This window comes from Camelus ferus, chromosome 17, assembly GCF_009834535.1.
Source record: "Camelus ferus isolate YT-003-E chromosome 17, BCGSAC_Cfer_1.0, whole genome shotgun sequence".
NCBI lineage: Eukaryota > Metazoa > Chordata > Mammalia > Artiodactyla > Camelidae > Camelus > Camelus ferus.
The window spans coordinates 39,343,078-39,355,110 of NC_045712.1; the positions used below are offsets into that span (position 1 = coordinate 39,343,078).

The window sequence follows — 12,033 nt, forward strand, 5'->3', positions numbered from 1 at the left end:
ACTCGCACTCGGGGGAGCCTCAGCTGGGATGTCCTGTCAAGTACTTTAGTTCATTCAAGGTCCTTCCAGTTTTTCAGAGGTCATTTTTACCAACAGCAGTTACACTGAATACCACACCTGACATTGAACCTTTATCCGGTTTCCATGGAAACAGCTAGAAAATTAACTCAAGATCAAATTTGTCCTTAGAGAAGGAGAGTTTTAGCCTTTTCTTCACAAGGAGGCCATGATGCATGAGGTCTGACTCCTGCGAAGGAGAGAGGGAAAGGCATCCTGGGGGAGGTGGAGTCTCAGGCTGTAGCCAGGCTGACTGGGAGTTCCTGAGGCAAAGCTGTGCATTAGACAAGTATCCTGGTCACTGGCTGAGAGCCCTAGCTCTCACAGACCCCGAGATGAGCACCCCCTGAGCAGTGCTGGCCAGAACCTGGTGGGTCAGGAGAGGCTCAGACAGCACCATTGCTGGTCCAGGGTGGGGAAGGAGGGGTCCAGGGACAGAGGAGGAAGAACTCCCTTTGTGCTGTTCCTCCCTCAGAGTGATCATAGTCTCTGGGTCTCCCATGACCCCACTGAAGAGGCCTTGTGGCAGCTTTGAGGGGAAAAAAGGCCAGAGTCAGCAGAGGCAGACTGACAGTTACAGAGATCCAGAGAAACAGCCCTTGGCTGCAGGTGGTCGAGGAGTGGAGGCTGCAGGAAGTATCTTACTGAGCTGGTGGCTGAGCCTTGGGGGTTCAGGTGAAGACCACCCACTTATCTGAGAGCCCAGGCCAAGGGGGAACTGGCTTAATGTCCCCAAGACCTCTCCTGTGTTTTCTGTGCCCTCCCCGACCCAGGCAGCGCTCTTTCTCTGCCCCTCCTGCCCACAGTGCTGCCCTCACACTTCCCATGTCCTCAGTTAGGGTCTCTCACTCACCAAACAGTGCCAGGACACAAATCAGACAGGATAGGTACAAATGCGCCTGTCTCCACACATCTGGAACACATGGTCACCACAGCACATGACCTCCAACATCTTCCACACACTGTCTCTGGGAAATTTACTTCGTCAGATTGATTGAAGGAGTGAATGAATGAATGAGTGAATGTAGGAAGGAAGCCAGAATGCTATAGTGGTTGCTCTGGAGTCAAACAGGCCTAGGTTTAGATCCCAGTTCCACCAGTTATCTGCTCTGTGACCTTGGGCAAGAGACTCAACCTCTCTGAGGCCTGGCTTCATTTTCTGTCAATGGGAGCAATAATGCCTACCTTGTCCCGGAGTTGTCCCGAAGGTTTGCATAAAGCTCGTGGCACAGTGGAGGCCACCATATGTGTTCAGCTCATGACACGCAGTGCTCCTGCAGGCCACTGGCAGACTCTGCTGCCTCCATCGAGTGGCCTCAGGCAAGTCTCTCCTTCCCCAGCTGAGGTTCTTCGCCTGCAGGGTGAGGACCAGACAGCTGGGATTGTCGTAAGGCATTCAGGAAATCATCTGTGTAAAGCTTTAGCACCGTGCCAGATGTGTGATATATTAGTTTTTACAGGTCCAGAAGCCCATACCCAAACCCTGAAGGCCAAATATGATTCCAAATTCTGAGTTTTTGAGAAGGTAATCTGGCGCCTATACTGTGTATTGTGCAACACTCTCAGCAGGGTCTGAGGTTACACCCAGTCACCAACACACTGGCATGTCTGCAGTGAAATATATGAATATTCACACTGAGTCTGACATGAGTTTTGGCACCCAGCATATGAAAAGCTTTTGATTTTCAGAGCTTCGGAGGTTGTTGGAAACGCCATCAGTTTCCTTGGATTACTCCTTTTGGGATGAGGTGCTGAGGAACAGGGTCAGGCATGCACTGAGGCCAGTGATGGCCTCGGCAGAGCCCCTCGGCCGGCCTCTCTCAAGGCTGATTTGCCTGTGGCTGACCAGACCCCCATGACCCTCACACTTCAGACCCGTTGCAGCTCCTGGCCTGGCAGCCTCTCTAAGGTTGATGGGAATGTCCTGATTCACCATCCCCCGCTGTTTGCTTCCCTTGGCACATCATTCTCATTCCAGAGGTAACGCATGGGGAGGTGTAGGGCAAGCAGCCCCAGCACGAACTAAGGCTGAGAGTGTTTTTTAAAAAGGATAAAAAGTGGATGAAGTTTCAAGTTTGCAGAAAAGACACAGTTCACAGACTGAGCAGACTTTAACAAGCAAAAAGCAATGGGCAGGGAGCCAAATGCATGTGATGTGATTGGCCAGAGTCACGTGTGCTGCTCACATTCCAGGGAACTGGCCCTGCCTGTCATCAGCTCTGAATCCAAAGGAATTAGAGGAAAAGTAGCTGTCAGAGCAGCCAGGGAGGGTGGTGGGGGCGCCTCTGAGTGGTGGGCCTGGGTTTAAGACTTGGTAGCACAGCTCCTACCTGGGCTTGAATTCTGGCCCTTCCACCTACAAGCTGGGTGACCTTGGGCAAGTCACTTAACCCCTCTGTGCCTCATCTATGAAATGAGATAACAATTATCATACCTACTCATCAGGTGATGGTGAGGTTAAATGCCTTGATCCATGGAAACATGATCACAGTGCCTGGCATGCAGTCATCGCTCAGTAAACGTCCATGGTTATTATAGCCAGTGCTCGTAAGCAATCGTCAGGTGCTAACCATCAAGTGGCCAAGCCCAGAATTCTGAACCCAAAATTCCTGCATCCAAGTCCATTCCTCTGAAAATCAAAAATATTTTTAAAAATTAAAAAAAAAAACAAAAAAACAATGGATCAATGATGAAATCCAAGAGGAAATTTAAAAATACCTTGAGACAAATGACAATGAACATAAATCTGCAAAATCTCTGAGATGCAACGAAAGCAGTCCTAAGAGGGAAGTCCATAGCAATACAGGCATTTCCTCAAAAAACAAGAAAAATCTCAAACAACCTAACCTGCCACCTGAAAGAATTAGAAAAAGAAGAACAAACAAAGTCCAAAGTCAGCAGAAGGAAGGAAATAATAAACATCACAGTTACCTAAATGTTCATCATGAGAACAGATAAATAAAAACATGACACATCCCTGCCTTGGAGTTCCATGAAGTCATGAATAAGAATTGGGTCAACCCCAGTGGCTGATACAGAATATAGGAAATACAATACAGTAAAAATAGTGAGGGGACAAATATACCCAACTTTTATCATATTTTAATTTGCATGTAGTGTGGTGTGAAATACACACACACACACACACACACACACACACACACACAATCTCTAGGGAGTTTCTGAGATTCACACTTCTTATATGCTTCCCTTATTCATGAATTTGTTTTTAGTGAGCATGTATTACTTTTATGATTCTTACACCAAAAATATAAGTGAATAAGAACTGAACATCTAAAGCCTATATAGACAAAATGCCTAGTGTTTCGCTTCATAGACCTGAGTTCATTTTCTGCCAGAGCAGCTCTGGGCCACAACTCTGTAAAGACCCTCATCAGGCTCATCTGATATGCATGTGGGCAGGTACACACATGCCACGTATACGTACACACCTCTACACACACACACACACACACACACACACACACACACACACGTCCACCTCTGCATGTGCATGTGGGATGCATGATCTTACAGTACCTGAAGCAGTTCACAGAACATTCTTGAATGTATTTATTGGTGCAAGGGAATAAATAGCCAGAGCTAAGCAGGCAGAAAGGAATGTGATGAGATTGAAAACCCAGCACCCATCACCTCCACCATCCCAAGCAGGTGACACATCCCGTGGCATCCATGGTGCCCTTCTGGCTTCTGGCTTTACCTTCTGTCTTCAATATGGGTGAACCCAAGAAAACGTGGCCGAGAGGATGGGTGCTCATCCACTCAGGTTGTGTTGTGAGGCACCCTGCCCTCCCAGCAAGGAGAGAGTCCCACCTGGGCAGTGGGGGGCTCACGGGCCCTCGTCCCTGAAAAGTGTCAGGTTATGTGTCCGGATGTGGCCCAGCAAGACCTGTCCTCGTTGCTCCAGGGTCTGGAGGACCTGCTGCAGCCCCTGTCGCCCGCCTTGGCTTTTCCAGAACACCGGGTCCATCTGCAGCGACTTGAGCAGCATATGCTGTAGACACCCTGATGCCAGAACCTTCACAGCAGACTCGGGAAACCTGGAAGGGGGTCCCCCATCCGCATAACAGAAAGGAAGAGCACAAGCCATCTCAGAGAGTTTCCATGAAAGGCCAGGCCAGATGGCCAGAACTCACACAGCTGGGGACCTGCAAAGTCACCTCACCAAGTCCCCAGGGCCACCTGCTGACTGGTCATCTGGGGACCTTTCCACTCACTCTGCTGTGAGAGTGGGCAGGGGATAGAGCTTTTGGATGGGTCCTACCCTCTGCTCTGCTGACCCAGGCAAGTGAAAAGGAGCCCTTGGAAAGCCTGGATGCCTGCAAGGAGTGAGCAGAGAAGGCAGGCTTCCAGACAAGCTCCCCACCAGGCAAAGGACAAGGGAAGGGCCAGCCTTCCCATCCCCAGGAGGGCAGCCTGTGTAGCCCATGTTGTGTGGGGCCAGGAGACCCTGGGGATATTGGAGGTGGGGCAGCCCATCCAGGCATCCAGGAGTGGAAGGACCTGCTGGCTGTACCCTCTCAGTTTTTCCAAGGCTCCCCACCCGTCCTGAGGATCAATCCAACAGCTCTTGTTTGATGGACTGTGGACTCCCCCAGAGCCACAGGTCAAGGTCCCACAGTCTACAGCAGGGCCATCAAGCCTCTGTCCCTGAATCTCCACCCAATCCCTTTGACCCTCACCCGTTGATGCCCTCCAGCAGCCGGAAGTTCAGCTTGTGCTCAGGATGCTGAAGGTTGCCGGCATTATCGATGTAGACCAGACGAGATGGATCACTGCTCCGGACCTCAAGGAAGAGGATGGACAGAGATAGAGGTAGGTAAGGGAGCAGCCTAGTTGGTGCCTATGGACTCTGTCAGGGCTCAGGGGGCTTGGGGGACCCTGAGCTGTCAGTCCCACAATCCACCCTGCTACTCACCCAGATGATCCCCTGGCACTGAGTAGTGAGCTTACTCTATGCCCGTGCTGTGCTCAGTGCTTCCAGGCACCATCTCAGTGACCTCTCCCAGCAACCCTGGGAGGTGGCCTCTAGTATTAGCCTGATTTTACAGAAACAGAGGCACAAAGAAGTTAAGTAATTGCACAAAGTCACACAACTAACAGGTAGCTGGCAGGTTCAAACCTGGACCTGTGGCCCCAAGCCACAGCATCATCTTGGAAATTAGAAGGTAGAGGGGCTGATTCCTGTTCTGGTGGCTGAAGGGGTGAGGAGCACAGGTGGGAATCAACAGGGGTGGAGGAAGCCCACATATCAGGGCTGTGGCTCCAGATGTGTTGCACATGTGCACACTCACAGACAGACGTACACTAAAGTCAGCAACAGGGAATCCTGTAGGACCTTAAAACTGTGATATAGTGGGAACAAGAAGCCATCTCTTCTGGCTCCCTTCTCCCACCCCCATGCACACACCCTGTTCCTATATATTCACCAAGATTCCCTGGTAATTTCCCATAATTCTCTCCAGCGACTTGGGCTTACATCATGAACTTTTGTCTCCAAGACCTCAGTTTCCCCTCTCTCTGCCTCTTCTCCCTCTCAACCCCCCTGCACACACCAGGGATCATCTGTTTCTTGAAACCCAATGAGTCTTCTCTCCAAAACTTGCTGTCCAGAAGGATCTGTGAGATGGCCACCCACCAGGGGTAAATGATGGATCTAAAAGCCCCCCTCTTCAAAGGTTATCTGTCTTTTACCAGGGAATCGGACAGATGGCTCTGGGGCAGGAGAGGGAGAATTCCCACGACTCTGTGGCTCCACCAGGCAGCCCTGGCCTCCGGGCTGGTGTGGCCTGACACTTAGGCCAGGGCACCATGCTGATGGCTACCTTCCAGCAGCAGTGGGGCAAGCAAGGCAGCAAGGACACCTGCCTCACTGGGGAGAAGACAGAGAAGCTCGGCCCCGGCGTGGTACTTCGCTCCTGTTCTGCCACACCAGTCCCTCTTCGATAGCCTCAGCACATCACTCCCCATTCCGGCTCTCTTCTTAACTGGAGGTCACACAGTGTTTCTCCAACAGCCCCAGCCTGTGAGCCATCAGGGTTTAGGAGAGAGCCCTGTCACTGCCCACAAGCAGACATGCAGCTTTGGAAAATCCCTTTCCTGCTCTAGGCCACAATTTCCACATTTACTGGCACAGTGGGGACGCCTGACTAGACACACAGTTCTCATACTCTGCTTTCAGGAAACCTAGGGCTTCCCTGGAGTTTCTCGGAGACAGAGGAGTCAGTGTAAACGTCTCCAGCCCCCAGCCCATACCCACCTCAACCACATCCTCAAAGCTCCACTTTCATCAGTTTTATATATTAAGGCTTCCTGGAAACATTATTCAAACAAAGGCTCCCGCTTCTAAAAAGGACAGGATAGCGACACCCCAAGGTCACAGGATCTCTGACACTCAGCAACCGCATCTGCTGACGGAGACAGGCAGACCCGAGTCTGGGGTGACCCGGGGACGTACCAGGATGTGGACCAGCCGCAGCTCCCTCGGGTTCTGGCATTTCTCTCGGAGCCTCTCTTCTACACAGGGGTCCGAGGGCTCGGGCTCGAAGCCGCAGCAGTAGCGATCCAAGCGGTCATGGACCTGTGGGGACACCATCCTCTGAGGGAGTAGACAGTGCCTGCCTCCACCAGGCCCAGCCCTCGGGCTGCCCAAGCCACGGGGCCACACTCTAGGGGCCATCCTCAGTGCTCTTGGTGCTGGCCAGCTCTGCCGGCCTCCGGCTGTGATGGAGCTTCAGCCTGCTCCTCGATGACCAGAACCATCGCTGCATCTCCACCTCCTCCACTCCTCACTGCAGCTGTGCAAGGAGCCATTATCCCCATTTTACACCTGGGGACACTGACCCGACTTACCCAAGGTCATACAGATGAAAGCAGGACAGCTGGGATTTGAACCGAGGTTTGCCTGGCTTGAGCCCAGCGTTCTCTGTTATCCTGCCCTCCCCACCGAAGGTCAGGAAGGATGAGCCAGTTACAGAGGTCACATGAGGTCCCCATCATTACACTAATTAAGGCTGGAGAAGAGCTTTCAAAACAGTGGAGGAGGAAGAGGAGGACCCGGAAGTCTCAGCCCATCATCCTCCATGGTAGCAGCTAAAGTAGCAGCAGGTACCAGGAGTGTTTGGATGGTCTACATCCATATTCTGTAGTCGCTGCTCAGCCAACTGGAGGCACAAACCTGGTCCAGCTTTAGCCAGCACCACCACTGTGTCTCCCTCTGCCACTTGCAGCCCACCCCCTCCACAAATTGCAGAGGGGATGGGATGGTGTGGCGGGCACAGTCTGTAACTCCCAGGATGCGGCATTCATCACAGCCAGGCCAGCCACCTCAGCCCCAGCTCACAGCTGGCTGATAAAAGGTCTCACTCCATTTCCACATCACTTTGTAGGAAAACTCTCCTGTGTTCTGAAGAAATACAAAATCGATTTCCTCCTACACAAACCAGAAACTAACTATAGTTCTATTCACCAATCAACCTCACAAAACCAGACACCCAGAAATGAGGCGGTGTTACACAGTCCCAACTACTGTCCCAAAACATTTTCTCTGTTTCACAACAACTCAGCATGAAGAAGTCACACCTCGGGCCAAGAACCTCGTCCCCAGACAGGCTGAAGGCATCCCTCTGAAGCCGCATTAGGGAGTGTTTCTAGGGGTGGTAGACCAAGAACGTCCACTAGCACCACTAAAAAAGGCAAGTCTAGCCCAGAGGACTGGTCCAGCTTGGCCAGGGGGCAAACAGCTATAGCCCTGTTCAGGCAGCAAGCCCATTAACAAGCCTCCGAGGTGGACAGTCATGGCTGTGGCCTCCTGGACATTGTATAACCGGAGCCACAAGTAAGAGAAAAACCGGACTCAAAATGGCTTTAACCCAAGAGAAATTAAGCTCACCTACAGCAAGAAATCTCAAGATGGGGCAGGCTGAGGGATTTCACAGCTCCTATTGTCATGATAAGGACTCGGGTTTCTTTCTGCTCTTCACTTTACCCTCAGAATGTAAAGGACATCCCCATGTTGTCTCAGGAGCCTGCAGGTGGCTGCGTGGGTATGCTTGTCCTTGTTCATGTCCAGAGAGGAGAGAGAAAGAGGGGGGACAGTGGGGAGATGGGGAGAGGGGGAGAGGGAGAGAGAGAGAAGGAAGGTCTCCCCCAACAACTGTGGAATGTTAAGCCCTTCCCTTCTGCCTGATTGGATCAAATTTGGACATGTGCTCATCCCTGGCCCAGTGGCAGCCAGTGGAAGATGGTGATGCATTGATCCCTGAACCCAGGAATGAGGGGGAAGGTGAATCACATCAGGGCTCCATGCAGAAGGAACACAGAGCAACCAGCTGGGTCCACTGCAGCCCCGATGTGCTCAACCGGGCTACTAGCAGTGTTGGCCGGGACAGGACTGGGCGTGCGGCACGCCCCCATAGAGCTTTGCAGGATGCCCCCAGAGACCTCCCAGCCCTTCTACTGGTTTTAAATCCACCTGAAGCTAGTATCATGCCCCCATATTTCTCCATACTGTCCTAGAACTTAGCAAGGAGGATCCTCTGCTGTGTTTTCATACCCGCGCCATTCTTAGCAGGAGCTGTTCAGGAGGCTGCCTATTTTACCAAATACAAGTTCCTGTGCCTGACACACAGTGAGGCCAAACTGAAATGTTGGAGTTTGGAGCAGAGAAAGGTTTATTGCAGGACCGAGCAAGGAGAACCAGTGGCTCATGCCCCACAAAAACCTGAACTCCCTGAAGGGTTTCAGCTGAGCATTTTTTAAAGCCAGCTAAGGGAGGGGCATCCCAGGTTATGTGATCAGCTGTGCACAAGTCTCAGATTGTTTGATGGTGATCAATCCCTAGGAACCAGAAGGTCTGGGGGGCTCCATGCTCATGATCATCAAGTAGTTCATTTCTCCCCTTTGGTGGTGGTTTTTAGCATCTGAAAAACTCAGGAAATATGCATGAGATACTATTATCTAAGTACTTCAGACAGGAGCTACCACAGAGGATACAGAGGAAGGGTCTATCCCAGGAAGACCCCATAGGGTCCTGCTCGGTTACACCCGCATAGAGGTTTAGTGCAGAGGTCAGCAAGCTTTTTCTGTAAGGGGCCAGACAGTAAATATTTTAGGCTTTGGAGGCCATCCAGTCTCTGTCACAACTACCCAACTCTGGCTCTGTAGTGCACATTGTACATACTATGGATAATACGCAAACAAATGGGCATGGCTGTGTTCCAAAAAAATTTTATCTATGTACCCTGAAATTTGAATTTCATATAATTTTTAGATGTCACCAAATAGTCTTCTTTTGATCTTTTCAACCACTTAAAAATGCTAAAACCATTCTTAACTCGTGGGACATACAAAAACACAGAGAGGTAGATTCGGCCTGTACTCTGGGCCATGTTTGTGACCCTGGTTTGGAGCCTAATGGATCTGAGGGGTGAATCATGACTCCATCATGTTCTAGCAAATGTGACCTGAGAAAGTTATTTAACCTATGTCTCAGTTTTCTCATCTGGAGTGGTGACATTCCCACAGGACTGCACCGAGGACCACCAAGTTGATGATGTAAATGAAGCAAGGGTAGCTATCACAGAGCCCTCAGTTTCTCTGGCCCTGGGAGGGACAGGACCAAAGGCCTGGAGGAATCTCAGGGGTTCCTCCCTCCAAAAGCCCTGGCCTCACCCCAGCGCTATAGGCCTGAGAACCAGAGTCTGAAATAAAGTAGCATTATGCAAGTCTAGCCACTCTCTTCTATGTGCAGTCCTGGTTTCTGGAACTTGGACAAATCTGTGAGATCGATTCCACCTGCCAGGTTCTCTTTGGCTGGGAGAGTAAATGCCAGGGCAGTTCTAGCAAGACCAAAATACAGTCACTGCTCTGGATTTCACGTCATGCCTGATGCACAGCCAGCCAAACCTCCTTCCTCCCGCCAAACCCCCTTCCTCCCACCAAACCCTCCCTGACCCCATCTCCAGGCCATTCGGTATAGATTTCAACTTGCAGCAGCATTTATTTCCAGAGGAACCTACAAGGAATATTGGCCCATACATACATGCAGCGCTGGCTTCCTCAAATCTACACCCATTTGAATATTAAACAGGAAGGGGCCGGCCAGATGCAGTTGCCAGTGTGATTAATTTGCCACGATGTCTGGGAACTTTCATCCATGGAAGAGAAATTCAGTTTAAATGGCAGCAGACTAGCAGCCAAGCAAGACCAAGCTTAAGTTTCATTCCCACATCACTTTAGGATTTAATTCTTTTTTCCCATTTCGAAAAAATCAGGAGTTACCACGAAAAAATGGTAATCGTTGGCAGTTTTGGTTTTCTGACCAACCTAGCAGTATTGCATGATCATGATGTGAATTGAAGTTTTTGTTTAATTTTACTTAAACGGTTAGTTGTGAAGCCCTTACTCTGTGCCAGGTACTGCTCTGTACTTTACAAGTCACAACTCCTTTAACCCCTCCTAGCAGCCAGGAGGCAGACATGGTTATTTATTATCCCCATTTCAAAGATAAGGAAACTGAGTCACAGAGGTTGGGTAACGTGCCTAGGGTCCCACACAGAGGAAGTGGTGGCACCTAGATGCAGACCCAGGCAGTCGGGGTCTGACCCCTGAGTCAGACTGGGTGGCAGGTAATGTGTTCTCTGGCACCAGAGATTACAAACTCCTTGATGCAAAGAAGACGTGGTTCAATTTGATCCTCAGCTCCCAGTACTTGTTTAAGCACAACCAGAGACTCAGTTGAGGGTTTTTGAGTGAAAGAATGAATTAATGAAGCATGGCTGGCTGGCAGAAGGAAGGATCTGCTGGGGGCTTCACACAAGGACTGACCACTGAAAGCCTGCCTACCATGTGAGTCCTGTATTCCTGCCCAGGATACCAACACCAGAAGGCTTCGGGGGAGGCCAGGATTTGGGGCCCCCAAACAGTACATCTGGTGGGACAAGTCACTGCAGTCTGCCAAGAAGAGCCCCAGGCCTACCTCTAGGTGATGAGCGGTCTGGGAGGAGCCCAGCACAGGGCACAAGATGGGCCTGAATCCTCCAACCCATCACCAGGCTCCTGGGCCAAGATGGAGTCCTCAGCTGCTGCCTGATCAGAGTCTGGTAGATTCTAGAAGAACCACTTGCTGTCCATGATGGCCCTGCCTCCCCTCCTCATGCAAGACTTTCCCCCACCTGGGGGCAGTCACAGGTCCAGGTTCCTCTGGGTTGAAAGGGTGGCTGTTGGCTGGGTTGGCTCACTGCCTTGGGGTCAGATTGCCCCAGGGTGGCAGCATCTCTAACCAAAGGAGGACAGCAGGTTTGTCTCACACTGGCTGGCTGTTGAAGAATTCGTGAGGCTTTGGGGAAGTCAGGGTGTGGAGGAGGAGTGGGTTACTCGGCACTGACTCTCTCTCTCCTCTGAGGATTCCCCATCTGTGCTTCCCTGGTGTCCTGACAAAGGGCAGCCTTCCCAGAGGCCCCGGGGAGGAATACCTGGATGCCTCCTCTGCCCTAAGCCCAAAGCCAGAAGTCACAGCACCAGCCTTGGTTGTGGGTGAACCGACCTGCTGGTGGGCTTTGAGGAAATGAATTGAGAAGAACTAGATCTTATCTAAAAAGGCATCCGTAGATTACTCCAAATTTAAACATCAACACAAAACCCAGCAGCTGTGAAAAGATGAATCCATCACAGCAAAGTAGGTTCCAATCAAGAAAGCTGGAATGAGTTACCACGGAAACACTTTTCACAAAAGGTCCCCAGATCAATACATTACAGAGGGGAGTATTGTGATCTCCTCCATGGATCCTTGAAAGGCACTTGATATAATTCTACATCCATTCTTGACAAGAAAAACTCTTAATGAAGCAAGAATAGCAAATAGATCTTCATCATATTTTCAGTCAAAAGCCATCATGATGTTTAATGGTTGAACATTAGAAACTGTCCCAAATCTGTAGAAACAAGTCACATCCA

The 12,033-nt window shown here is 50.7% G+C and overlaps 1 protein-coding gene across 3 annotated transcripts in view; it reads right to left on the reverse strand.

Moving 5' to 3' along the window:
• GASK1A (golgi associated kinase 1A) overlaps window positions 1–12,033 on the reverse strand; it is an 82,983-nt gene that overhangs the window by 18,328 nt on the left and 52,622 nt on the right. For 2 of the 3 annotated variants that reach the window (XM_032459104.1, XM_032459105.1), the window contains 3 exons: window positions 6,536–6,658; window positions 4,761–4,864; window positions 3,611–4,118 (listed from right to left, as the gene is read on the reverse strand). In XM_032459104.1, the coding sequence (XP_032314995.1) occupies window positions 3,908–4,118; window positions 4,761–4,864; window positions 6,536–6,658 (438 nt within the window). In that variant the 3' untranslated portion in view covers window positions 3,611–3,907. Of the gene's footprint in view, window positions 1–1,242; window positions 1,412–2,491; window positions 2,687–2,775; window positions 4,119–4,760; window positions 4,865–6,535; window positions 6,659–12,033 lie in introns of those variants that run through there. The other variant, XM_014556425.2, reaches the window with a different exon arrangement.